The 25,734-nt window shown below is 43.0% G+C and overlaps 2 protein-coding genes across 5 annotated transcripts; both read left to right on the top strand.

The window, feature by feature from the left end:
• Positions 1–899: 899 nt before the first annotated feature.
• mdc1 (mediator of DNA damage checkpoint 1) lies at positions 900–12,002 on the top strand. Of its 2 annotated transcripts, none has more exons than XM_068569849.1 (11): positions 900–1,289; positions 1,395–1,997; positions 2,084–2,162; positions 2,323–3,578; positions 4,390–4,455; positions 4,569–8,236; positions 8,739–8,876; positions 9,678–9,860; positions 9,987–10,112; positions 10,699–10,809; positions 10,931–12,002. In XM_068569849.1, the coding sequence occupies exons 1-11, from the start codon at positions 1,154–1,156 to the stop codon at positions 11,132–11,134; spliced, it is 6,570 nt and encodes a 2,189-aa protein (XP_068425950.1). In that variant the 5' UTR covers positions 900–1,153; the 3' UTR covers positions 11,135–12,002. The 2 variants fall into 2 exon arrangements, with proteins under 2 accessions (XP_068425950.1, XP_068425951.1); XM_068569850.1 differs by having other exon boundaries at positions 4,393–4,455.
• Positions 12,003–12,745: 743 nt separating this feature from the next.
• On the top strand, positions 12,746–25,729 carry si:dkeyp-77h1.4 (uncharacterized). Of its 3 annotated transcripts, XM_068569985.1 has the most exons (12): positions 12,746–12,983; positions 17,820–17,885; positions 18,194–18,214; positions 18,340–18,615; positions 20,077–20,197; positions 20,348–20,523; positions 20,784–20,926; positions 21,179–21,326; positions 21,567–21,748; positions 21,858–21,950; positions 22,039–22,099; positions 22,679–22,808. In XM_068569985.1, exons 2-11 carry the CDS (start codon positions 17,840–17,842, stop codon positions 22,069–22,071), a joined length of 1,239 nt encoding a protein of 412 aa, XP_068426086.1. In that variant the 5' UTR covers positions 12,746–12,983; positions 17,820–17,839; the 3' UTR covers positions 22,072–22,099; positions 22,679–22,808. The 3 variants fall into 3 exon arrangements, with proteins under 3 accessions (XP_068426086.1, XP_068426084.1, XP_068426085.1); XM_068569983.1 differs by lacking the exon at positions 22,039–22,099 and having other exon boundaries at positions 12,750–12,983; positions 22,679–25,729; XM_068569984.1 differs by lacking the exons at positions 12,746–12,983; positions 17,820–17,885; positions 18,194–18,214; positions 18,340–18,615; positions 22,039–22,099 and adding exons at positions 18,715–19,414; positions 19,491–19,605 and having other exon boundaries at positions 22,679–25,729.
• The last annotated feature ends 5 nt before the right edge of the window (positions 25,730–25,734 follow it).

Raw genomic sequence — 25,734 nt, forward strand, 5'->3', positions numbered from 1 at the left:
CAAGGCCCTTCTCAAGGGTGCTATGCTTTAGTATTGCATCTATCTAAAAAATAGTTGTATCCGTACAAAGTATTTAAATATCGATGATGAGGCTACTTCTGAACTGTATTAAAAATATAATATATTTGGACATCTTATAAACTGTAACTGAAAGCAAACTTAAAAGGATATGGTAACAAAAACAAAGAAGTAGGCCTAAGCTACTGGATAACATACATCTTTCTAACTATCTATCAGAACATTTTCCCCAAACCTGTGTAACTTATCCAGGCAGGAAGATTTGTTCCTTTCGGCCAGATTGTGTGGTGGCCCCTTTAAGATACGCTTGTGCGGGAAATGGTGGTCCAATCAGAATCTTTTAAAATTAGACTGGGGTTCATTGACCAATGGCAACAGATTCAAGTTTGAGTGACTGATATATTGACCAATACCATGCGGTTGGAACGCCTTTTGTGGGCGTGGTTTATTACTTCCCGGATGTGCATGTTTATTTATTTATTATATCGTCACCGAGAAAAGCGTGTGAAGGGAGGCATGAGGTTAGTGTACAACCTTTTTAATAAAATGTAAAGACAAACTTAAAATGCATCAACATTGCATATTCGAGCTCATTGGAAAATGTTGCCATGCAGTTGGGTGTTTAACGGTCAAGCACCTCGAATAATGTTTTAACGTTAAACTTCCTGCAAGTTTAAAGGTACAGTTAGATTTAATCGTCCTGGTAGTACGTTGGTTTTGCAATGTGTTTCATTAATAATAAAGACGCAGCGTTAATCTCACAATGGGTTCTTGGGTTTCTTATAACATGGGGTTGCGATGTTGACGTCTGAGTTACGGATAACGTCTTCCTTTTTTTTACTTTAGTTCTTATGCTGACCGGAAGCAGGCTTTCGCACACGTTCAATATAAATTAAGTCAGCTTTACTTTATTCTTCAAAGTGGAAGTTAGCTAGAATACAACGGGAACATATCGCTAAAGAGATCACCAATCAGCTTTTAAGGCCGACGTTAGCCGCATGCAGTTGCCTGATCATCATGTGAACTGATGTTTTCAGGGCCAGTTGAAGTACCGTTGCTGGAGACGGACGTAGTAGCCATTTGTCCGTCTTTAAATACAGGCCCAGCAGTCGTCCTGCCTAACCCTGTGTGAGGAATGGACGCCACTCAAGTGATCAGTGACTCAATCTTGGAGTCAGATGAGGAAGAAAATACAGAGGAGAATGAAAACGAGAAGGGACGACCATTGGCAAAACTGTGCATCTTAAAAAATGAACACATCCCTGAGACAGGTGAGTGGCTTACTACTGCTGTTATTACACCAATACTTTGTTGATTTAACTTGCATAAACAGGTCGCGTCCCTGCATTTACTAATGGATGTTCTCTGTCACCCAGAGTTGCCCCTCTTTTTGGGAGATAATGTGGTGGGCCGTGACCCCAACACCTGCAGCCTGCCCTTGTCAGCACCCTCAATATCCAAGAAGCATGCCACCATCAGCCTCTCTGTCTACAGGGGAAAAGGTCCTCGCAATAAAGTGGACACAGAGGCATTGATTTGGGACCTAGGGAGCATGAATGGGACCAGCAAGGGCCACTTCAAGCTGACTCCTCATGTACGCTATGCCCTCAGTGAACGTGACAATTTGGTGGTGGCAGACATCCCATGTCAATATGTCAACTGCACTATAGACACAGTCTCCTCTAAAGGCCATACGATGACTCCTGTGAGCAGAAATTCAGGGGTAAATGCTAGGTGGCCAGATGACTCGGGAGATATGAGAGGTGACATGAGCACAGGGAGCCAGCAATATGTTAATAGGGCTTCAAAGTCTGGTGTGTCATTACCTGGTCACGAGGACACAAGGAAGACTCCTGTCAGAACCAGTTGCCTATTCTTTGAGCAAACTCCAACCCAGCCAGAGGGGACCCTGGTCCCAGAATCTGACTCGGACTCTGCCTCAGACAAAGAAAAAGGAGAAAGAAGGCACAAGACTCCAGGTATGTTAAATCATGCAAGTACTTCTGGAAATTAAGCCCTTTTTTTCTATCTTAGGTTTTACATCTTTATTTTTTATTTTTTGCAGTGTCCGATTCTGACTCCCATATATCAGGTCCCAACTGCTCAACATTCCTGAGTCCCACAAACAAAATCGTCCCTGAAAGGTATATTAGTAGCATCTTACTTTGGGCTTTTAAAATATGTACATTCATAACATAATAAAATGTAACACAGACATTATAAATCTCTGTAAGTAAGGGCATTGAAACAGTTAATTCATTTCTGAATTGTAACGCTGATCACCCTTTTTTCACTGTTTTACAGTGAGGATGAAAGTCCAATCACGCCGTCCTCCTCCACTAAAAATAGGCCTTCCAGACATGTAAGCTTCAGTAAGGAGGAGCCAGACGTAGAGATGGGGCAACGTCAGCTAAAGAACAAAAAGACACTTGCAATTGTGGCCGACAGTGACGAGGAGGAAGAAAGAGCAACACTGGAAGGGAGGAAGTCTGAGGAAAGTGAACAACATGTGACAGGGAAACAGGAAAGCAATGTCAGTCTTACTGGAGAAGATGAAATGCCCGTATTTCCCCCAGCAGTCTTAACAGATGCAATCCCTGTATTTGACATGGACAGTGACACTGATATGGAGGGAGAGGAAGCGATGGTGGCACCTGCAGGCCCAGTAACCTTAAATACAAACCAACAAGCTGATCAGCCACCAAACACAGCCCAGTTTCACATGGACAGCGATTCAGATGTCGATGAGAATGCCTTACACGAAGTTCCCAAATCTGTGCCTTCCTCTGCTCACCACACTAAACCTCCTCATGTTATTTCAGTTATTCAGACAGAAGGCATCACTATGGACAGTGATACTGATGTGGATGATGACGACGTGTCAGACACTGCTATTAAAGCAAACCCAGCATCACTTCAAAGCTCACACGCGGCTGACTCTTCCTCTTCTACGCAGCGCAACGATTTTCACCTAGACAGTGATACAGATATTGAGGAAGAGGAAGAAAAGCAATGTGGAACAAATAATTCATGCTCTAAAATAGACGAAACTCCTTCTAGATTAGATATCAAGCCAATTGAATCTGCCCCTGCTGTGCCTCACAGCCTGAATCTAGACAGTGACACAGATGATGAATCTTTTCCTGTCGTCGCCATCAGTGAACTCCCGGTGGTGTCTGCTGTCACCGAGTCCGTCACCACTGCGAGTTCAGGAGCTGTTTTAGATGTTCTGTCTGACAGTGACACAGAAAAGGAAGACAACTCTTCTCTGCTCATACCTGTCATTGTCTCAACCTTGTCTGTCGATCTTGGTACCACGTCAGAAGCTCTTCAGTCAGATTCAGATGCAGACACAGATGTTGATGAATCCAGTGTGCCACCCGGTGCGGGCGGAGTCAATCCAGCCTCCCTCACAGTGGACAGTGACACAGATGTGGAAGATAAGGAAGTAGATTTTGGAGAGGCAGGTGAGAACCAGATTCCCAGCCTGCGCAGAGAAATTACACCTGGGTTGCTGGTTCCCCTTCAGCAAAACTGCTCTACTCCGGTACAGGCGTCAGGTAATCCGTCCATTTTCAAATATTAACTTAATGAAATGCATCTAGGCTGCAGATAGATGGTGTTCAGTATTGCCTCATTTGTATATCATATATATTAATTTTCCAAAAAATTAAAAAAGCTACAACCGGGCGTTTTATTACTTGAAAAATGACTGAAACATTTAAGCAATGATCAAATTGGTTGCCTCTTGATTTTCTCTTAATCAACTAATTGTTGCAGCTCTAGAAGATATTACATATTCATTTTTTTCCAGTTTATTTTTGTTTGGTCTTTAGACAAAAACTTTCATTCTTGTATAGCTTTTTTAATACACTTAATTCAACGCAATACCACAAAACAGTATCAACAGTACAAACAATGACAAAGAAAAGAAAATACAGTTACACAATTAAACTCCCCATCATAAGTAAAGATTTGCCTTTTGCTACATTAGATTGAGAGAACAAGCATTTTGCAGTGGCTCTTTCTAGAATAACTTCCCATGTGTGCAAAACTTTCTTAAATAACTTAAAAACTGATCATGAACAAATATATAATACAAGAAAAAAAAGATAATCGGCGATCCAAATAGAAAGGGGTCAGAACAACTAGTTGAATAATCAAAGGAATCAATGACAGGAACTTAGGTTTATTTATATTTTTAAATGATCCCTTTAAAGTGGACCTCCTTTTCTCAAATTCAAGACGCATCATGCCCTCGTTGATCCACTGTATTTGGCATTTTAATACAAAATATAAGCCTAAGTTTAAAATGCCTTTTTAATATAATGTAATTTGTTTTTGTTTTTTTTTCCTTTGGGATGGTTTCAGAAGAAGGAGAACTGGAAGATGTGGAGACGCAGGCTTTCCTGATTCCTTCATCAGGTCCTTTTAGACGTGAGTAAACTTTTGACACATAACTTTGTTTCAGTTTATAAATATATGGGTATATCAGAGGTGAAGCATTAATTTGAACCTTGCTCACACTTTTGTGTTTTGTCGTCTTCCAGGTGCAAGACCTATAGAATTGTATCCCTGCACCGACAGCCTGGAGGATGACTTGTGTGTTGTGGCTGAGACTCAGTCCTTCATTCTTCAGACCAGAGACTGCCAGGGCGACCCTCCAAAGGACCACAACAACGAGTCCACCAGGTCCTCTGTTGGCGAAAAAGGCGAACAGTGCATTCAAGGAGGGTCTTTCCAGCTAGGATTGTCTGAAAGCAGCCACCTGGAGGGTCAGGCCCAAGCTCTCGCCATGGAGAGCACCCAAGCTTTTGTCTCTGTGGTGGAGGGTGCAAATCTGGAAGATACCCAAGCATATGTAGACAGAACTTCCTTGGAGAATAATTCAAATCTGCAAGTAAATGGAGAGGATCAGGAACCTGCCAGATGTCCAGTAATGTCTGAAAAAGAAGGCCGGGAAGATTTAGCCCTGGAAGAAACACAGGCATATATTTCCGAGCCCAACAGTGAAACCGATGAAGATGAGAGAAAAAACACAGCTACTGCTGAGACTCAGCCTTTCCACCTTCCCACCTCATCTACTCTCGCCATGGCTGCAACCCAACCTATGTTTGCCTTGGAGGAGGAGGACGAGGAAAGTTTGGATGAAGAAAATCCTATTTCCTCTGTACTACAAGTTCAGCCCAGCCCACAGCATGTAACAGCAGAGAGAGAAGAACACGTGGAGGCAGCGCAACCTCAGAAGAGGCACCTCCATGGTGCTCCTTCTGTGGCTGAAACTCAGCCCATGCATGTAAGTGAGAATGAGGAAAGTGATGATGAGGACTTGATTCCACAAAGAAGTGCAAAGCCACACCAGCTTAAAGAAGAGCAGACACAAACTCTCACAAACTCTCACGCTTTACTTGTTGAAACGCAGCCAATGCACATTGGTGTCCCTGAAACTCAGCCCATGGCTACAAGTGGAAATGAGGAAAGTGATGTTGAGGATTCAATTCCAGGTCCACAAAAAAGAAACACAAAGCAGCTGGGGCTCGAAGACGAGCAGACACAAACACTCACAAACTCTGAGCTCTCCACTGTTGGAACTCAGCCAATGGATACAGGTGAAGATGGAGAAAGTGATGAAGAGGACTCAATTCCAGGTCCACGGAAAAGGAGAGCAAAACCATTGCAACTTGAAGAGGAATCGCAGCCCCTCACTAGTTCGGGAGTTTCTGTTGTTGAAACTCAGCCGTTGGATACATGTATACGTGATCAAAGTGATGAAGAGCTCTCAATTCCAGGTCCTAGAAAAAGAAAAGCAAAGGCACGGCAACTTGAAGAGGAGGAGACACAGCCCCTTACTATTTCATCAGTCTCTGCTGTTGAATCCCAGCCCATGATCGTGGGTGAAAGCAGAAAAAGTAGAGCAAAGCCAATTCAAGAAGAGGACACACAACCGCTCACAAATCCTGAGGCCTCCACTGTAGAAATTAAAACTGTCCAACAGTATCGGAGAGGAAAAGGGAGTCAAACTGAAACCAGTGGCGCGACTGTTGGAGGTAGAAGAAGGACACAGACAAGATTGAGAGAAGAGAAGGAGCAGGCAGAGTGTTCTGAACCTTCCAAGAGACCGACAAGAGGGAAAATGAAGGCCTTGCCAACTACTCGAGGAAGGAGAGGAAAATCAAGGCCTGAAGATGAGGAGGAGAAGGAAGAGAAGGAGGAGGAGGAGGAGGTAGAACAGGCTAAACACGCTAGAGGGAAAAAATATACAAGGCATCAGAAAGATAGCGAAGAGGAGGAGGAAATGCTTGAAACGGAAAGACAAAACGCTGAAAATATCAACCTAATAAAAGTACAGGAAAAAGGGAGGGAAGAACAAGACAAATTAGAAAGGGAAAGAAAAGATAGAGAAGAGCAAGAAAGCATGCAGGCTGAAAATGCAGAAAGGTTCAGACTTGAGCAAGAGAGAGCAGAAAAAGAAAGAATAGAGAGGGAAAGAAAGGAAGAAGATAAAAAGGAAAGAGCTGATAAGGCACAAAAAGAAAAACAATTAGAGAAGGAAAGAAAACAGAAGGAAGAGAAAGAGAGATTAGAGCGTGAAAAGGCAGAAAGGGAAGAGAAGGAGAGAATAGAAAAGGAAAGAAAGAAGGAAGAAAAACTGAGATTAGAGCATGAAAAGGCAGAAAGGGAAGAGAAGGAGAGAATAGAAAAGGAAAGGAAGAAGGAAGAAAAACTGAGATTAGAGTGTGAAAAGGCAGAAAGGGAAGAGAAGGTGAGAATAGAAAAGGAAAGAAAGAAAGAAGAAAAACTGAGATTAGAGCGTGAAAAAGAAGAAAGAAAAGAAAAGGAGAGAATAGAAAAGGAAAGAAAGAAGGAAGAAAAACTGAGATTAGAGCGTGAAAAGGCAGAAATAGAAAAGTTGGAAAGAGAAGAGAAAGAGAGAACCGAAAAGGAAAGAGAGGAGGAGGAGGAAAAAGAGAGAGTGAAGACAGCAGAGAGGGAACGAGAAGAAAGACTTGAGAGGGAGAGGAAGGAACCAGAAGAAAAACAAGAAAAAGAGGCAAAAGAAAAACAAACAAAAGAGCAACAAGAAAACAAGAAAAAAGAAAACAACCCCAAAACACCCGCAAAAGGTCGAAGGGCTGCCCCGCGTACAACAGAGCCACACGAAGACTCCGCCAGATTAGACATTGACGACGTCCCGGCAAGGAGAACCCGATCTCGCTCCAGCTCTTCCAACTCCGTCAGCTCGGAGAGGTCTGCTTCCAGTGTGACCCCTCGGGGGAGCCGGGGGAGAGGCCGAGGAGCCAAGAGGACCAGTGGGCCGCCGCAGGCTGCCGCCGCCAGAAGCAGCAACAGGAGGACTATCGCTGCAGAGCCAACACATCAGGACAGCTATGATAGTTCTCCTCAGGGAGTCCTTTCCAGGTCCAACTCCACCAGCTCTGAGATTTCCAGCTGCAGCTTGAGCGGAGGAAGAGGAGGCAGGCAGCGAGGAAGAAGGAGGAAAACAGAGTCAGACTCTTTCCGTCCTATCAATAGTCAGAGTGGACAGAATTTAGCTCCCAAACTTGCAGCCAGAGGCAGAAAAGGCACAAGAGCAGAAGAATCTTATAATGAGGTGACCAAAGACATTGAGAAGACAGATTCTCAGCAGGCTAGTACCACCAGAGGGCGACAGCGAGCTAATGCAAATGCTTCTAAAGCTTCTGCTGGAGATAAGAAAGCCCCTTCAAGTCCGGAGTGTGCCAGTGAAGATTCACCTATGCTTAAAAGGAATGTCAGGGGCAGAGTCCCAAAGGTGGTAAAGAGTGAGACCGTGGAGACACGAGTGGCTCCTGCGGTGAGTGACGGAGCGGAGGCTAAAGGGAAAAGAGACGGAAGAAAAAGAGAGTTGGAGGTGAATACGGATGAGGAGGCCAGTTGTAGCTCCAAAGTATCCAAAGCGAAGGAGAAAGCCCAAACAGCAGAGGCAGCAAAAGAGGAAACAAAAGATGAGAGTCGAGTCCAAGTTATGAGAAAAGGTCGGGCATCCAGCACTCGAGCTAAGAAGAATGCAAAAGATTCCTCCGCTGGATCGGAGGTGATGGAAGAAAGTGAGAAAATGGAGGTGACAGTTGAGAAGAGAGGCAGAGGTCGGCCATCAGTGGTCCAGAAACTGAAGAAAGAGAAGCAGGAACAAAGTGCAGCATCCATTGACCAGAATACACATTTGGAGGAATCAGAGGTGACTTAATGACTTACATTTTAAACATGCATTGGACATTTTAAGGTATCAGAAGTTGTTGTTTGAGTGAGAAAAATACAGTAGGGCTGAAGAATAAATCAGACCAAATGGAACACTGAGTAGTATACAATTAGTGACCAAGAACGTCTATCCTTGAGGAGGAAGGCTTTTACCTCGGCTAAAGGCCCTGGTGCATTTTTCTCTGAGTCAGCCTTTCCGGCCTTCATAATATACTGCAATCACATTCGGTGCGGCCTGCATCTTCAACTCTCTCAGCAACAAGAGTAGCCTGAGCCGCTATACATCGCCATTAATACACTAATGAAATAAGTGGTTTAGTGGTTTCACAGTCACTACCTACTCATACGCTTTATGTTCTTTGCTTTCTTCGCTGCACATATTTCTACATGATTTAATTCTGATCCTTCTCCTATTTTTCTTGCTTGTCCTTGTCCATTGTTTGTCCTTGTCTCCCCTCCCCCATCTCTCTTCCTTTTTACAGCCCCAGACAGAGACCAGCAGTGTATCCCGGAAGCGACAAGCTCTTGTGGACTCCTCACCTGTGGCCAAGACCCGCCGCGCCTCCTCTGCTTCCCCGGCAGCCGGCGGTCAATCACGAGCTGCCAGACAGGCCTACAAGGTTTTATATGTCTTTGTACACATCTGGTCAAATTTGTCAGATTGACAAAATTATCCAGAAAAGGCCAATTTGACCGTAATGACGATCACATTATGCTGATATTGTTTTAAAAGAGCTTCATTCAGAATATGTTGATCGTTGTATGCAGGGGGGAGTGTATTGTTTGAACACAACAAAAACAGACGGGACAGGGTTGTTCAACTGGGTGGCAAGATAGCGGCATGCATGTAACTCACAGCCGGTTCACTGCACCCTCTCAGGCCTGAATCTTTACTTTATTCTTCAGGATGTGGGTGTAGTATTCCACATGTGGACAAAGAGGTATCACTTCACTGCAGCTGCTTAAAAAGCTGTTCATTTCCCAAATTACGCTTGTTTTCTTTTTGATACTGTTAATATAACATGATGATGTCCTATATGTTTTTTTTTAAGCAAAACAGTTTCTCCTTGGGGCAATAAAGATGTCACACATTCACTCTTTGTGTCAGGATTCATAGCGATTCAGTCAAACTTAACAATTTAAGTTAGTTTGGCTTTGTTTGTGCAAATCAATTGTTTCTTTTGTGCTTAAGTTCCCTCTAAGCACACTGTTCTATTATTCATTAGGAGTGATAATGTAACCAAAATGATACAAAATGCATCACGCTGTACTTTGTTAACTTTAAAGGATTTGTTTCAACGCCCCGTTTCTTCCACTTCAAACCTCACAGGACGACAGATAACCAGAAACCTGTTCAGTAATATTCATGTGAGTTGACGTGGTTGTGACCTCTGAACATCAGATGCGTCTGTCTCTCTCAGGTGCTGTTCACAGGTGTGATGGATGAAGAAGGGGAGAGAGTATTGGCTTGTTTGGGAGGCAGCATGGCTAAAGGAGTGGCAGACATGAACTTCCTGGTGACTGATAAGGTGCGCAGGACCGTCAAGTTCCTGTGTGCGGTGGCGAAAGGAGTCCCCATTGTCAACACACACTGGCTGGATGAGGTTAGTTGCTATATTAGCCGTTAAAACTAGTCTGGGGCCAGTTTTCTTTCTCTGATAAATACATGTGAAGGTAGAGTCACATAGACAGCATCCTTGTTGTCTCTCTCCACTCCCCCTGTGTTTCAGAGTGGTAAGGCTGGGAGCTTCCTGTCTCCTAATGCGTTTGTTGTGAAGGATCCAGAGCAGGAGAAGAAGTTCAATTTCTGCTTGCAGGAGTCTCTGAGGATTGCCAGCAGTCAGTCTCTTTTACAGGTACACTTAAAACAGCCATATCTATTTCTGTGCTTGTATTGCTTCTCTGAGTGAGAGGTTGACAGAGTGTCATCGTGGTGGTTCCCTTGGCAGATGGCACACGGTTGGTGGATAATAAGACACAGTGAGGTATGAGGTATAGCATCATCCAGACACGCTCGAGTCAGAATCATCTTCAGTGCAACAAAAGCCCTAAAAACCTTGACATTTTGATACATTTTAAACCTCTCAGGCTCTTTGTTGAACATGCCCAGATGTTTCATTCATTCAGATTTTCATGAGCAGATGAAGATTGTTTGCCACAACACTTTGGCTTGTGGGCAGTAATTTAACATTAATTGTTAAAGTACCAATTATGTTTATGGGCACTTTACGGATGGATGCGGGCAGCAATGCTTCCATTTCTGTTTCCCTTTCTACCTTGCAGCGTTCAGATCACTATCTTAGATACGTTGATACCACATACCATGCTGATACTAGCTTAAATTGGATCAGGTATACACATAAAATGCCAAATTTCATTCCTGAACCTTACTGTATATTGATTTATGGAGGCGTTCTCTTGTCTGCTTTTTCTTTCTGTCAGGACTATGAGATCCATGTTACAAAGTCAGTGAAACCAGAGCCAGTTCACATGAAAGACATAATCTCCTCCAGTGGAGCTACCTTCCTTCCTAAAATGCCCTCTTCTCATAAGGTACCTTTAAACTTCCTCCCCTAGGCCTCACATACAGTAAATGACCTTCATTTTTACAATAGTCTGTTTATTTTATCATCTGACACATCTGTGATCATTCCCTCTACTCCTCTCCTCTCAGCCTCGGACTGTCGTGATTTCCTGTGAGGAGGACTGGCTGCTCTGCGGCCCGGCTCTCTCTGCATCCCTCCCAGTGGTCACAGCGGAGTTCATTCTCACAGGGATCCTTCGGCAGAAACTTGACCTTCAGGCCCACAAATTGTCTGCCCCTGCAAATACTCTACATCTTTCAGGAGGAATGGGAAGGAGCAAAAAGAAGACATAGCACCGCTAGGGTACACTGTATGAAAAAAAAGAAAACATTGTTTGCTTGTAGGAAGTCTGCAACAGTGGAGTTTTTCCATGACACATAGATTCCTTTTTAAGTCAGTGAGGTAGAGACACTAGGGAGCCAGATGTTCCTCGTTATGAAAGACTCAAAGAACGTATTGAAACATACTGTGGATGTAGCGTTGGGTGTAATTTAAGAGGGTTTGCAAGACCCCAATGGAAGAAACACAACTGACCACGTCTGTGTCGGTAAGTTGTTCTTACAGTTATCCCTTCAGACTTGCACATGCGAAGAAATGTAGGTTTTAAAGTTATAAAAGCTAAAGCGATGTTGCTGCTATGCAGGATGGGACATAATTACCCATCAACCGTCCCTTGTCACTTTTCACCTCTCATCCTCCCCTCTCCTTGTACGATAACAAGCAGGGCAGGAATTAACACTGCGACAGTGAACTGCTGCTGCTCTCTGTGCGTGCGGAGTGCTTCAGCTCAATCAGCCAGTTTGGCAGGTAACCAGCCATGAAGTGAGAGTTGTATAATCATGTTTGGGTGGTGGATTAGTAGAATCGATGAGAGGTCTGTTTTTAAATACATTAGCTACGTTGGCCAGTGGAAGAACAAATAAGCTTCTTTCCCCCTCCTGATAAGTGCCTAGTGCCTTTTTTACGTCGAGGTAATCATGAACTCACATTTGGTTTCTTTCCTGATCCACCTGAAACATCGCTGTATCATTGGACTGACTAGCTTGCAACGTGCTTTTTCGACTATTTAATAGCTAATATCTCAAGTGCAAGTTTATATTTATATCAAACTATGACATCTGTTGATATTACCAATGAAAACATTAAATCTTGTCAATATTATGTTTAACTATATGTGTGTTTATTTTTGCAACTTTGTACTTAATCTGCATATTTTGTATGTTATTATGCAGCCTTGTTATCTGTGTTGTTTAGGCTTTGATGTGTCACTCGGACACATCAAGTGAGCCTTGTGTGGCCAAATTATATTCCTTGTATCAAAATTTACCTCATGACTTCCATGACTTAAGAGTTTCACAGTCTGCACCAACCAAGAAGAGGATCTCTCTAATCCGCAGAATTTAAAACGCATGCCAGATATCCTCGTCTGAAGTCGATAGCTTGAGGGTCAAGTTAAAACCTTTTTGTTGTTTCTTGATGAGTGGGTTGTACTGAGTATCTGACAAAGTATCTGAATTGTATTTTATAACTGAACAGTGAAAAAAGTTATGACTTTTGGTTTAAACGTACAGATTTTAGTTATTTTATTCTAATATCTCCAAGGCTGAATTCCATTTGTTGTTCAAGCCAATGGACCAACATGAAATGCTCTTGTTTTGTAAATAATTTGGACAATATATGTGATGGGATGGGATGCATCCAGGCATCCATGAAGTTTAAATGCAGATCTAATCCGAACACTCAGCCTCTTTGGCTTAACTGTCCTTGTTTAACTTGTTTATTGACTCTTAATAACTTTCTGCTGAGTCGGCATCTTCATCTGGAGCTTGCCTGTGGATCGCCTCGTGGAATAAACCCCCCTCCTCGCTGTCAGATGACCGTAGGTGTCTTTCAGAGGGCGAAGGGTGGCCGGTGTTTCCCGACACTAGTCGAGTGGCTCCGAGAGAGAGCAGAGCCCGGAATATTCTGAACACCTTCCAAATGTTGAGCCCGAGTCGTGAAGTGCAGCTCTTCAGGGGGGCGAGGTTGGAAGGGAGGGAGACGACGAGGGAGAAAACGGTCCACGTCCACACATATTTCCTCCTCTGAAATCACCCCGACGACTCCGCTGACCGCACCGCTGCTCCGACCGGCCAGTTAACGGTAGGTGAGCCGCACCGCGGCGCTTCTCCTCCCGCACATGCATGTGCGGATGCGCGTCCTAAATCTGACGAGTGCGCGACGGGTTAAATTCTGCAGGTTTTTTGGTTGATGCGCTTATCGGCTATCCCGGCCCTGAGGTGCATGGTCAGACCTAAATCTGTAAGGGTTTTCACCAACTGCACATTATATTGTCGATGAGGAAAGGGTTATATATGCAGCTATATAGATGGATGGATATAATATATATCTATACACACACACACACACACACACACAATTATATGTTCATCCCGGCACCGTGTAAACTGGCTGAACGGTCCCGGGATGGAGCCGGCTTCGCCATCATTTGATATTTGAGGTTTATTCCATTCTCCAAGTGAGAGTCAATATATTGCATATTCATTTTGTATGAGGCAGGATGATGTTGTCAGATGTGTCTTATTAGGCTGCCGTCTATGTAAACCGCTTACATTAAAACACAGGTAGGTTAGGTCTATATACCGGTCATCAGTCCACCTTAAACATGGAAGAAGAAAAAAATAACTTTTATTATCACGACCACCATTATTTTTATCAGAGGGGGGGAGAAAAAAAGCTTAATTATTATAATTTATAGTCTCGTCATCTTCTCCTAAGGCTGCAGTCTCTTCATTTAAGGAGCTCATGTCAGTAGTCGATATGTCCTGTACTGTCAACACTTAAAAGCTTAATAGCATCCATTATCTGAGAGGATGCGCCGGCCTGAAGGGCCGTGCTGCCTCCGCCTGCAGTGTACTGCTCAGGATGTGACCAGAGCGACAAGGAGGCAAAAGCACTGAGAGCAATGGCTCGATGATAATCTCATCTTTTACCATGACCACAGTCTATATCTTCTGTGTGTTCTTGTCTTTGTCAATACTGTCCACAGCTCCACCAGCCCTCTCCTCCCTCATGTCCACAGAGTTTAATAAATCTGACAGGTGCAAGCAATATGGTGGAAACCTGTCTTTTCCTTTAGTTCACGGCAGCCAGCTTCAGAGGAAAATAGGTTGTCAGCCGCTACAGGCTCTCACCCAGAGAAACTTCAGAAATGACATGTTTTGATTTTGTCTAGACGAGATATTCTGCTGGTTTGAGCCGCTTTTACCTGCATCATGTCTTTCTGCTGTGCTGATCAAACATGTGATATGTGTTATTGTGATGCAGAGGGCACCATTTTGGACATTTGGGATAGTCAGAGTGGAATAATTTGAATTGTGAATGCATCTCATGTCAGCAAAGGGAAACTAATTATTTTAACTTTTTAAAACTTCTTGCCATTTTCACATTTGTCTCTTGGTGCAGCAACCCCCTCCCTCACTTTTTTGATGCCTCATAATTTAAAAATATTAAGTGCTGTTCAAAGAGGGTGCAGTGTGTGCACCAGTGTGCCTGTGAATTGTGTTTGAGTTCACTTCTAGCATGCCTCCTCATCATCACATAGAGCCACTTCTCCTCATCCCTTATGCAAAGAAGTAAAAAAGGAGAGAAAAGTAAAGTGAAAAGGAGAGAGAAATGATGAAGGGTAAAGACACAGAGGTGGCTTTGTAGGGTCCCCACATCTGCAGTCATTGAAGGCATTTCCGCCTCTTTAAACTATGAGTACAAAGACCTGTCTGTCCTTCCAGTAAGTAGGGAGGTTGGAGTTAGAAGGAACACAGACACAGGCTTTGATTTCAGAGTGGGATGTACTGGCTGGATTATATAATACAAGGAGGAGGAAAGGATGTAAGAGACATGATGAAATGAGAGAGAGAGAGAGAGAGAGAGAGAGAGAGAGAGAGAGAGAGAGAGAGAGAGAGAGAGAGAGAGAGAGAGAGAGAGAGAGAGAGAGATAAAAAGAGGAAATGAGAGAGATGTCCAGAGATCTTCAGCTTGGGGTTTGGGTTGCGGGGATCCATAATGAGAAGACACAATGTGGTGGAAAGAAAGCGAGAGATGATACGGAGCTGTCCAACAGAGGTATAGAAAGTTATGGGAGGCAGCAGTAGAGGATAGGGAGGCTTGGACAAGGCGAGGCTTGGACAAGGTCGTAATGGTGGCAGAAAGTAACACTTTGAGATGTGAGAATGGTGACTGAAGTGATAAAATGGAAGAAATGAGGGAAGAAAGTCAAGGGAGGTAAAATTAGGACTGAGTGAAGGGAGGGAAAGCCATGGAAAGATAGCAGATGGCATACGCGTCTGTGTCTATGGTATATAGCCCAGAGGGCAGTGTGTGAATAAGCCAGTTATAATATAGCTTATTGCACGTGTTTTCATGTTCTTGCATGTTTGTGCTCGGTGAGGCGGCCCTCGTAGCCTTAGCGCTGGCCTCAAATGTACACAAAACCATAAAATAATGAAGGAGAGGCTTTTATGTTTTTTGCTTCACGGATCTTGTGTAGAAACACCAGATTGGCTGCGGTGCCTACTGCTGTGACAAACAGATGGACATGGTTCACTTCTCCCCTTCTTCTGAGCCAACCTACATCTCAGATTGCTGCATTAATTAAATGCGGATGGCTACGGGGGTCAACAGTCAGTTTTCTAGTTGAAAGTAATGTTCAGTCCATAACACTGTGGCCTCACATGAGTTTTCAAACACAGGGAAGAAATCAAAACCGTCCCTGAAAAATAAAGGTGGGGACTGAAGTAGTACAACTGCAGTGTAATTTGAGTTTTACAGATGACTGTAGCAAAAGACACCAAATGCTTTTTCGCCAAGAGACACTTTTCTGTGCGACGCAGCTTTGTTCCATATTCTGTTTCAAATTCAATAAAATCACTGGGCTTTTGGACCTTGTGTGGGGTGTGGTGTGCTGATGTCGCAGACATAGTGAAAATGGATGTGTGAGGCCTTCTCTGCAACTTTGTTTGTCAGATTAGCATGCAGTGGAATATTACAATATTTCCATTAAACAATAAGAGGAAGTATCCTCTCTGCTGCTGCTCTTTAAGAAATATGTTCAGATTACACATGCTCAAAGACAGGCAGGTGTCAATCAAACAGAAAGTGCAAACAGAAGCTGCTTCACAGTGTGAAGATGGCTAAATGCCTCGTCATATCCAGTAGGAGTGGGATGTCTCATGATGTCTCCTGTGTTACAATGAGACACTTTTATCTGTACTGCATGCTTATTAGCTGCTGCAAAGTGTGACTGTGAGCACTGCAGGTGTTCCCTCCTAGTCCCCTCCTCGGCGTAGTAAACGAAAACGCAGCAACATCTTTTTTTGTGTGCACAAACTCGATGTGTTTCCTCAGTTCGCATCATCGTAACCCCCTCAGTGTTGCACTTAATCACGCTTCTTCTCCAAGTCAGTCTTAATGTGGTGTAGGAAATGTGTTCTCGCCGCAGAGCTTCTTGTTCTGGACATTTCCTGTTGGGAACTCAGCCGAGTCGTCACGCAAACCCTCATGATTTTAATTATCTCAAGATTCATGAATTATTCTGTGTTTAAAATCAGGCACATAATCAATAGACAAGCCTTTCCAGTGATCCGCTGCCAGGTGGCCTTGGTAAACATGCACATACACTTAAAGGAAAGAGCCTCTCTAAGACATAAATGCCTGTTGCTATGGCCTTTTAAAAACACTAACTTTGACTCATAAAATGACCCATGTTCAGGTCTTAAATTGAATTCAGTCACATTATAATGACACTGTCCAATAGTCCAATAATGACCTCCAGGCAATGCTCTAAATTGAATTTACAGGGACTGCAAGATTCCCTTCAGGGAGTTACATTTTTTATTTTTAGCGCGATTTGATAGCCTAATGTCTTTCTTAATCTAATCCACTTGAAAGAACATAGAAGACTACAGAAGGACAGCTGCAAAGTATGAATAATAAGTCATATACATTTCATTATTATGAGGCTGGGTATACTTTCACATAGTAAGGACAAATTTGTGGCATATAACCTTGACTGCATGCTATTTGGCTGCTGCACTGCCTGACTGTGAGCATTGCAGGTGTTCCCTCCTGTTGTAAATGACAACCACAGGATAGTTTCTTTTGCTTCAACCCCTTGATGTGTTTCCTGTGATGTGTGACCGTAGAAGAGATCCGTTCACATCCTGTATTTCCAACTCCGTGCTGCAATTAATCAAGATTCGGCAGAAACCTGCTGGTTGAAGTTATGTCGTTCCCCCTTTCTGATCTGGATGTCTCCTGGAAACATTTTTCAGCAACTCCTGCTGTGTATTTTATGCTGCAAAAAAGGTTTTTAAGTCTCTGTAGCAAAGAGATTCAAACTGAGAGGAATATTGTACACCTTAGAATACTGCCAGTGATGCCACTGAGCGAGGAAGCATGTCAGAATATCGTGTCAATGTATTCTTTTTCTGGCTGCAGTTACTTTTTTATTCATTATTTTACAGTTTTTCTCTTGGCAGTAAACCAAAGATAATGTTTTTTTGTTGTACCTCTATTTTGGATGGTGTGTGTGAATGTGTGTAACCAATGAACCGATTCCCAATATAGTTGGTGCACGGAGCATCCTAGATCCAAAAAACAGTTGATTTGAGCCAGAAGGTTGTAATTGTATTTTCAGACAATATTTACTTCAAAAGTCACAATATTCTATAGCTAGTATAAAGACAAACTGAACGTTCCATTTAAAAGCAACCGCTTGCTTCTGAAGAATGCAAAGCAACAAAAATAAACCGAGAAGCACACTTCTACAATTTCCTACACGAGTCTGATGTGCACTGTTTCTGCCTCAGTGGATGCTTCATCGTCGGTTGATCCAGGAACGATGTCAGACACCAATTTCACTGCGAATAAGCAACTTTATCTTAACACACACCCTCACACATCTTCCTTTTCTCTTTCTAGGCACAAAACAATCCGTCAGGATGGCGACAGTCGGTGTGATCGCATTCAGCTTGCTGCTCACCACAGGTATGTTCAGAAACAGGTGTGATGCTGTTCCCTCTAGTAGTGATCTGGAAATAGTGTCTTTTTCCACTAATTTCTGATAATAAAATGAATTGCTCAGGAAGCACTGTTGTATTAAAATGTAATTTCAGTTTGAATGGGCTGGATTAGAGACACTAGTGAAGTAATCCAGAAGAGCATGTGAGAAAAAGTGTAGAAAACAAAAGTATTGTTTTATTTTAATAGAAAGAAAAAGGACTCAGAGACTGATGATAAAAAAATCACAATATCTGTTTTTACTTGTACGTATTTTCTCTCACCCTCTTTTACAGCTCTTTCTGCGCCTCTGAACGGTAAGACTCTGTGTACCAGTGCATACATTTTTAAGTGTGTCACTCATCAATTATAAATGATGAACTTTCCTTGCCCTCTGATGCGTTTGTCAACTCCTCCGTTCCTTGTCCTTCATATCATCCAGCTAATGGCGACTCCATGACCTTGCTCTACGGGGAGGATTTCCACATCATGCTGCCCTCGCTCGCGTTGGACGTCATGTTTTGGAACAGGTCTGCTCAGCGGTCGGCTGATGTGTTCCTGATGCGGGGTGGCATTGTGGTCAACAGTCGGGCCAAACTCAACCGCCGCCTCAGCCACCTCATTATAGACGCTGTGGGTGAGACAGATGAGGGCGTGTACACCGTGAAGAATCTAGAGAAGCCAGAGGACATCAAACGCATTACACTTGTTGTCCGAGGTACGGGATAGAATAAGTATATGTTACATGAGGAATGGTATTGAAGCACAGCCTCTACTGACATGTTTCACTCTCACAGGCAGAACTGGAACAAGACATTGTTGCATGTGACGTTGTGTCCATTAAGTCTCTGAGTCATGTGACAACTCTCATTCCTTGATTATTTGAGTGGCTCGTCCATCAGGCTTCTCTGTGCAAACGTGTAAGTTCCAACCATATGAGGAAGTGACATCACAGGCAGTCCATTTAAGAAGACCCATGCCATAGAACCTTCAGGTCAGAGAACCCTGAGATCAGAGTATAGAACCCTGATGTCATAGCATAGAACTCTGAGGGCAGAGCATAGAACCTTCAGGTCAGAGAACCTTGAGATCAAAGCATAGAACCCTGAGTTCAGAGCCTGAGATCAGAGCATAGAACCCTGAGATCAGAGTATAGAACATTGAGGTCAGAGCATAGAACCTTAAGGTCAGAGCATAGAACCATGAGATCAGATCATCGCATTCAAAAACCTCTTCTTCTACAACATCATCATCAAAATCATTTGCAAGGCCCTCTGAGCAGAGGATCTTTTGGCCACTGTAATCAGTTGTGATCAGGAACCACACTGCCAGAGATATATGTATTGTGTCCCGCCCCCAATTTGCAGCTAGGATGGAGTATGAGCAAATAAAGATTGGTTCCCGCAAGACAGAAGCTAAAATGTGCGTGAATGTGAGAGCAGACAGGTGTCAGTGCTACTCAACCCCAGGATGAAGAATAAGCCTCTTATATGATCAAGAGTCAGAGTTGTTGAAGTGTAGGTGTTGTCCTGTTTTAATCATGCAGTCAGCAGCCAAATAAACCTCTCAGTTACACATCCTGTTTGTTCTCAGAGTGTTACAAGTTGCAGCAGCGTTGCCTCTGAAGAGATTGGACACACAAACATGAGAGGAGGAGGCGGTGGGATCAAACCCAGCGTGGATAAAGGCGACTGTAGCGTAGCAATATGTGAGAGATGTGCCATATGGAGGGAGTACTGTGTGTGTTTGTGTGTGTGTGTCCTAAGAGTGTTAGAGCATGCCGGAGATGCCAGGCAGTAATTATGCAGCTCTTTAACCACCAACCCACTCCTCTCTCTTTCCCTCCCTGCTGTGTTCCTGTCTTTATCTTGTCTTTGCTGCCTTTTTCCTCTGTTTGGTTTGTACACCCTGTCATTTCAGCTGCCCTGATATTTTTGGATCAGTGCTCTTTTCTTGACACTCTGTCCCCCTTGGTGTCAAGCCATTCCCTCTTCCTCCCTCTTCTTCACTCCTATATGTCCTTTCTCGCTCTTCATGTTTTCCTTCACTTGAAGCAAATAAACACTCTCTTTTTCTTCATCCTTTCAACTTAAATGCAATTTCCTTTTCTCTTGAATTAACCTTGTTGCTTTCATTTACTTAAGAACAAACTGTTCACCACCCTGTTTTTACCTTCTAGATTGTTCCAACGAGCAGAGCATTAAATATGGAGACAACTACCATGTCCCGCTGTTAAGGGTGACTCCTCCCATCACCCTGGAGTACAGGCCCAGTGCTGTGGAGGCCAACCAGACATCTAGGTAGTCGGTCAAATGGCACTGACATTTTAAACCAACAGAATCTGTGATGGCATTTTCCAACTATGATGTGCATGCACTGCGACAGCAAGTCTCAGACTTACAGACAAAGATTAAGGAGAGTTCATCCTCTCTGACTTTCTCCTGCTACAGACCTGCTCTGGTGCTGCTGACCAGTACAGGGATGTCCAGGGACGGCTACCAGGGTCGAATCAGCGTCAATGAGCGCCACGTAACTCTCAGGGCTGTCACGGGTGCAGACGAAGGTAGCTACACTGTCAGGGATGCTGAAGGCAATATCCAAAGAAAGGAGTGTCTCAATGTCAGAGGTGAGAGACCAAATGAAGACGGATATCTTTTCTTCTTCCGTGCTTGTCATGTTTTTAATGGTCAGCACCTTCTATCAGGATGCTGCTGTTTTTTCCTTTCGTGTTGTTACGCTGCTCTTTATCGACATAATAGCTTTTTAAAGATGCAAATGTTAATGGGCCCAAGCAGGCTAATGCATTTTAGATGATCCTTGGGCCTGTAAACACTGCTGTGATGTATTTATTGTATGTCCTCCTTTCTTTGTCTGTCTCTTTTGCAGACCATCAAAACTTTGTGACCTTGCCATACGGTAAAAGACTGAAGATCAACCTGATACTCAACAGCTCCTTGGTCCATCTCTATTACACCCCGAATAATGACCCCACACCTCGTCTGCTGCTGGACAAAGGGGAATTTACGAGTGTAACTGTCGCTCTTTAGCCTCACCACTCTTGTGATTAAGAATTATGCACAATATATATATAAAGGTGCTGAAGGCCAGACCTATTAAATATCCGACAAATTTAGTTTGACTAGTGCCTTTAATTTAACTTTAAATTTTAACAATTGTAGTTGGTGTTTACCTCATTTTTTATATTGCATCATTCATTAATGTTGCATGTATCTTTGCGGTTCATTTTTTAAAGTTAAGTGTATGATGTCTGTCTTTTCTAGGCGCAAACAGAGCTGGGTCTTGAGGACCGTCTCTCTATGGAGGGTTCGTGGGTTTATCTGGATCAGATCAAGAGTGCAGATGCGGGCCAGTTCAAAATTACTGACATACTGGGGTTTACTGTGTCCACCGTCTACCTGGAAATGCAACGTAAGAATGGGAAAGGTTGAAAAATGCACTAAACAATAGGTTTATATTGTTATGGCAGCTGCTAAAGGATGGTATTCAAACCATAATAATTGTTTTGTGGCTAAATAAGAAAGAATATCCCTTTATTTTGTCTCCTGTATTAATGCATTGGAATTTTAGAACGCCGATAAAAGGTCAGTTGAATTATTTACCTTCCCACTCACATCTTTCTCTCCCCTTTCCCGGCATGCCTCCATGCAGCCTACAAGCTGGAGTCACTGTATGTGACCATCATTGCCCTGTTGGGTCTGCTGGTCTTCCTCCTGCTGGCTTGTCTGCTGTCTTGTCTGATCAAAGTGAAGAAAAGGACCAAGAGGGCTGCTGACTTGAAGAACATTGCCCAGAATTCTGGCAAAGAGGATGAAGGAGAGGCATTCAGACAGGTCAGAGGGACAAATATTCAAATGACAATGTGAAGATGATGTTGATGATGAGGATGTGTGTCAGGATATTATGAATGACATTTTTTTTGTCTGTGTGCAATCTACACAGGTGGTCAAGAACATCACTAAACTCAGTGAGGAATCTAAGCACTCCCAGGCAGACAATACAGAGAAATCTCAGAGCACTGAGGTGGATATTAAAGTAAGGATTTGTGATAATTCTTTCTTAAAACTGAATCTGTCAGAATTTTTTAATAATGTGTCCCTGTTATACTGTTTTCTGCGTTCAGACAGCTGCAGCTTATTCAGAACGCTGCTGCTAGATCAAGAAAGGGGATCGCATCAGTCCAGGTCTCAGATCTTTGCAGTAGCCTCCTGTGTAACAAATAATTACGTTCATAATACTCTTGGTTTATAAAGCTCTGAATGGTTTCGGTCCAAACCTACATTTTTGATCTGCTGCTATGTGATGATCCCTTCAGACCTCTCAGGTCTTCTGGGACTGGCCCCCTTACTGTACTTTGATTCAAAACTATAATAGGGACGCAGTTTTTGTGCCCCGCATACCTTGAACAAACTCCCAGAAGACCTGAGATCTGCTCCAAATCTCAGTTCTTTTAAAACAAGACCTAAAACCTTTCTGTTTTCCACTGCCTCTTATTCAATTTGATTTGGAACTATTTATCCTTGCACTGCACTGTAACTGAGCTGTGACGTTTATTCTCCTGTTTAATGAAATTTCAGTTTATTATTAGCTTCAGTTTTGTTTACTCTCTTTACATCCTATATATATATTTATATATATGCTCCCTTTCTATTGCTTTGTGTGTCTGTTTTATCTTGTCTAAACATATTTTTATTTCTCCTGGAAAGCACTCCTTGTTTTCTATAAAACTATTCATGCCATATCTTATTGTTTGTTAAACTCAGGGTCTGGAGGTTTCCTCTAAAGAGGTTGGGGTCGGTAACCTAGACACCAGTGACTCTGGCGTTGGCTTCAACACCGCCCTCCCACTAGACACTGACACTGATGCCCCTGAAAACCTTGACTCTGTGGCCGTAAGCATCTCTGTTGACTCTGAAACCAAACCAAGTCCGCCGTCTGCCGCTGCTGAGTCCAAGCCAAGCACTCCTCCAGCTCTGGAAATTAATTCCAGTCCAGTAGCTAAAACTAAAGCCTGCCCTGCACCCGAGACCAAGAAAGCCCCTGATCAACCAGTGGAAGCACAGTTGGACGTGCCCAAACCAGCGGATGTTAAGCTCAGCCCTGCCTCGAGCCCTGAGCCCAAGGCTAGGCTGAGTCCAGCTGATCCAAATCCTGCACCTAGCCCAAGTCCAGAGCCTAAACCAGCTACTCCTAAAACCACCACTCCCACACCGGAGAGCAAGAGTGCTCTGACGCCCAAAGCTGAGCGCCCCAAACCAACCACACCGGAGCCTATTACCAACGGTACACCTGAGCCAGGCCTGGATTCCAAATCAAGCCCAGATCACGTCGATATTAACGGAGCTCCAAAAGCTGCTCCCCCTAAAACCCCTGAAGTGGAGCAGAAATCTAGTGGTGCTGCGCTGGAGGCGAGCAAAGAAGACACCGTGGCTGAGGATGCAACTACCACCACTTGAGAACTGTCCCTGCAATAACCGAGGAAAGGCCCTGAGATCTTCTCCGTCTACCACTTCTGTAGACAATTGAACCCCCCCTCCCCCTCCAACCTCACCAAATAATGAAGAAACCACTAAACCTGGGGCAAAGACTTTGATTTAACATGGCTAATGCCTGAACACAATTTTTCTTTGATAACAATATCACACTCACCAACTAACAAATAACCTTTGAGACTCTGATTCTAAAAACTTCACATAACAAATGCAGCTTGTTGATTGTTAAACGTAGTTGTGTACAACTTGCTGTTTTTATTTGACATTTGATATTAATTACGAATCGTATTCCATATAAATTGCTTGTCTCTCTATCAGCATGTGGATAGAACAGACAAAATGCATGCAATTTTTAGCCAATGTCATCTCAAAACACTTGATTGGACATCAATATGGAAATGAAAGCCCTCTTGATCACACGCTGTACATAGCTGTTGAAGTTTGAGCTTCAGTAACAGCTGCAACACATTATCACATGCCATGAAGATATGTTTAGATGTCAGCTTAGATACTAAGATCAATGAATATTATATATACCTCCCTACCCCACCCATTCCCCTCCAAAAAAAAAAACAAATTTAAAGGCTTTGATGTTGAATGGACAAACAGTATCAGATGGTGTGATGTATTACACATGAACAAAAGCATTCTAATATGAAAAGACTGGATATGCCTCATTTGTAGCTTGGATCTCTGAAAAAAACACACAATCCAATTCAGAATTTCCTTCATACATACATATACACACAGACACACATTCAGCCTTGTAAATATTGCATGCGTATGCCGGTTTAACCCTCTTAAGACTGAATGTTTCTAGTGTATAGAATGGTTATTGTATTATACTTGATGATGAAGAAGAAAACTAATTAAAATCCCTCACCAACCCTAAATCCAGAATATAAAATATATACACATACAGTAATATATACACTAATATTCACAAACGTCTTAAACTAATTTAAGAACCAAATATTGTAAAAATCCATCAAGATTTTATTAGATCTTTTTAGATCAATAATCTGCATTCATTGCATTTCAACCTGACTATACTCACAGCATACAGCACCTCTCACAGTATTTACATATTGTATTAAAATGTTTAACCTATGCCACTTAAAGCACTGACTGCAGCATGCCCACAACATTAAAACAGGCTTTTATTGTCCTAAAGTTGTGTCTGTGTGCGTGACAGATGAGGGATGTTTTACTGTTGCCATCATTGTGTGTTTGGACTTTTTCTCTTTCAGCATTTGTGCACTTTGTATGAGTGTGTTTGTGCGTGTTGGATCTATGCATAGGCAGTTTGTACAGAATGATGCAGCTATACGTCCTGTGTGCTCATCCGTCTGTCGTGAGGTATACATGTGCCTGCTTAAGTCGTCTTGCAACGTGTGCTGTGTTTAAGTCATGAGTATGAATGTTTAAAGCCACAACATATTGTAAAAGATATTGTAACTTTGAGATATTTGAGTGACTTGTCTTTGTTTAGTGCCTAAAACGTATACTGGATAGTTGGCCTGTATTCCTACATTTGAAGACACTCCTAACGGCACCTTTTTCTGAATAGGAAGGATATTCAAGAAGGCTGTTTGCACCGATGACTGGCCTATGATATGCTAATAAATAGGGTATATGTTACAGATTGTATTGAAAGGGATAATAAAAGTCTGACTTCCAGGTTTTGTAGACGACGTTGGGTAACATAAGGAGTGCCGAGTGTGAGGGTGTTTAACCATTACATTAATCGAGTCGGTGTCACAGTTAGGAGTGCACGCGTGAATTCATGACAGCAGCTGATGAATGAAAAAGCTTTGTGATGGTTATGTTGTGGTAAGCAATTGAGAGGCTGGTAAAACAGCATTTTCATGCACCATCTACACTATATATTGTCAGTGGTTGTTATAGCACTCCAGCGAGAGTAGGGATAAGAGAGAGGCAGACAGTGTGTGGTGGGCAGGACAAGCCTTTGGTTTACACGTACCAGCATCTTTAAGAAGGCTCAGTCTAGTGGGATTGGAGTTATTACATCAAACTGGTGCCAGAGGGATTCTGGTGCTGTACCCACTCCTGATAACCCACTAATAAATACACCACTACTTTTAATACCACTGGCACTTCTTGCACTGTGTGAGTTGTCTCTGCCCCAATCTTCTCTGTTTACTTCTGCTGTTCTGGCCTGGGTGTGGTGTGACATCCCACATGTTCTCTCTGTACTCCCTTTTTGCACAATACTTCACACAGATGTTTTGTAAAGAAAATAGATTTTTCTTTATTTCATGTCTAAAGGAATACTAAGAATAAACAAACGATTAAGACATTTGCTA

This window comes from Clinocottus analis, unplaced genomic scaffold, assembly GCF_023055335.1.
Source record: "Clinocottus analis isolate CAN_PGR_092001 unplaced genomic scaffold, fCliAna1.0.p SCAF_9, whole genome shotgun sequence".
NCBI lineage: Eukaryota > Metazoa > Chordata > Actinopteri > Perciformes > Cottidae > Clinocottus > Clinocottus analis.

What these genes read in the sequence shown, in the direction of transcription:
- mdc1 (XM_068569849.1), top strand. Translation starts at nt 1,154, where the DNA reads ATGGACGCCACTCAAGTGATCAGTGACTCAATCTTGGAGTCAGATGAG. An exon ending in TTCATCAGGTCCTTTTAGAC is followed by an intron (nt 4,456 to 4,568) that starts GTGAGTAAACTT and finishes GTCGTCTTCCAG; the next exon opens with GTGCAAGACCTATAGAATTG. An exon ending in CACATTTGGAGGAATCAGAG is followed by an intron (nt 8,237 to 8,738) that starts GTGACTTAATGA and finishes TCCTTTTTACAG; the next exon opens with CCCCAGACAGAGACCAGCAG.
- si:dkeyp-77h1.4 (XM_068569983.1), top strand. Translation starts at nt 17,840, where the DNA reads ATGGCGACAGTCGGTGTGATCGCATTCAGCTTGCTGCTCACCACAG. An exon ending in AAGGAGAGGCATTCAGACAG is followed by an intron (nt 21,749 to 21,857) that starts GTCAGAGGGACA and finishes CAATCTACACAG; the next exon opens with GTGGTCAAGAACATCACTAA. An exon ending in GCACTGAGGTGGATATTAAA is followed by an intron (nt 21,951 to 22,678) that starts GTAAGGATTTGT and finishes TGTTAAACTCAG; the next exon opens with GGTCTGGAGGTTTCCTCTAA.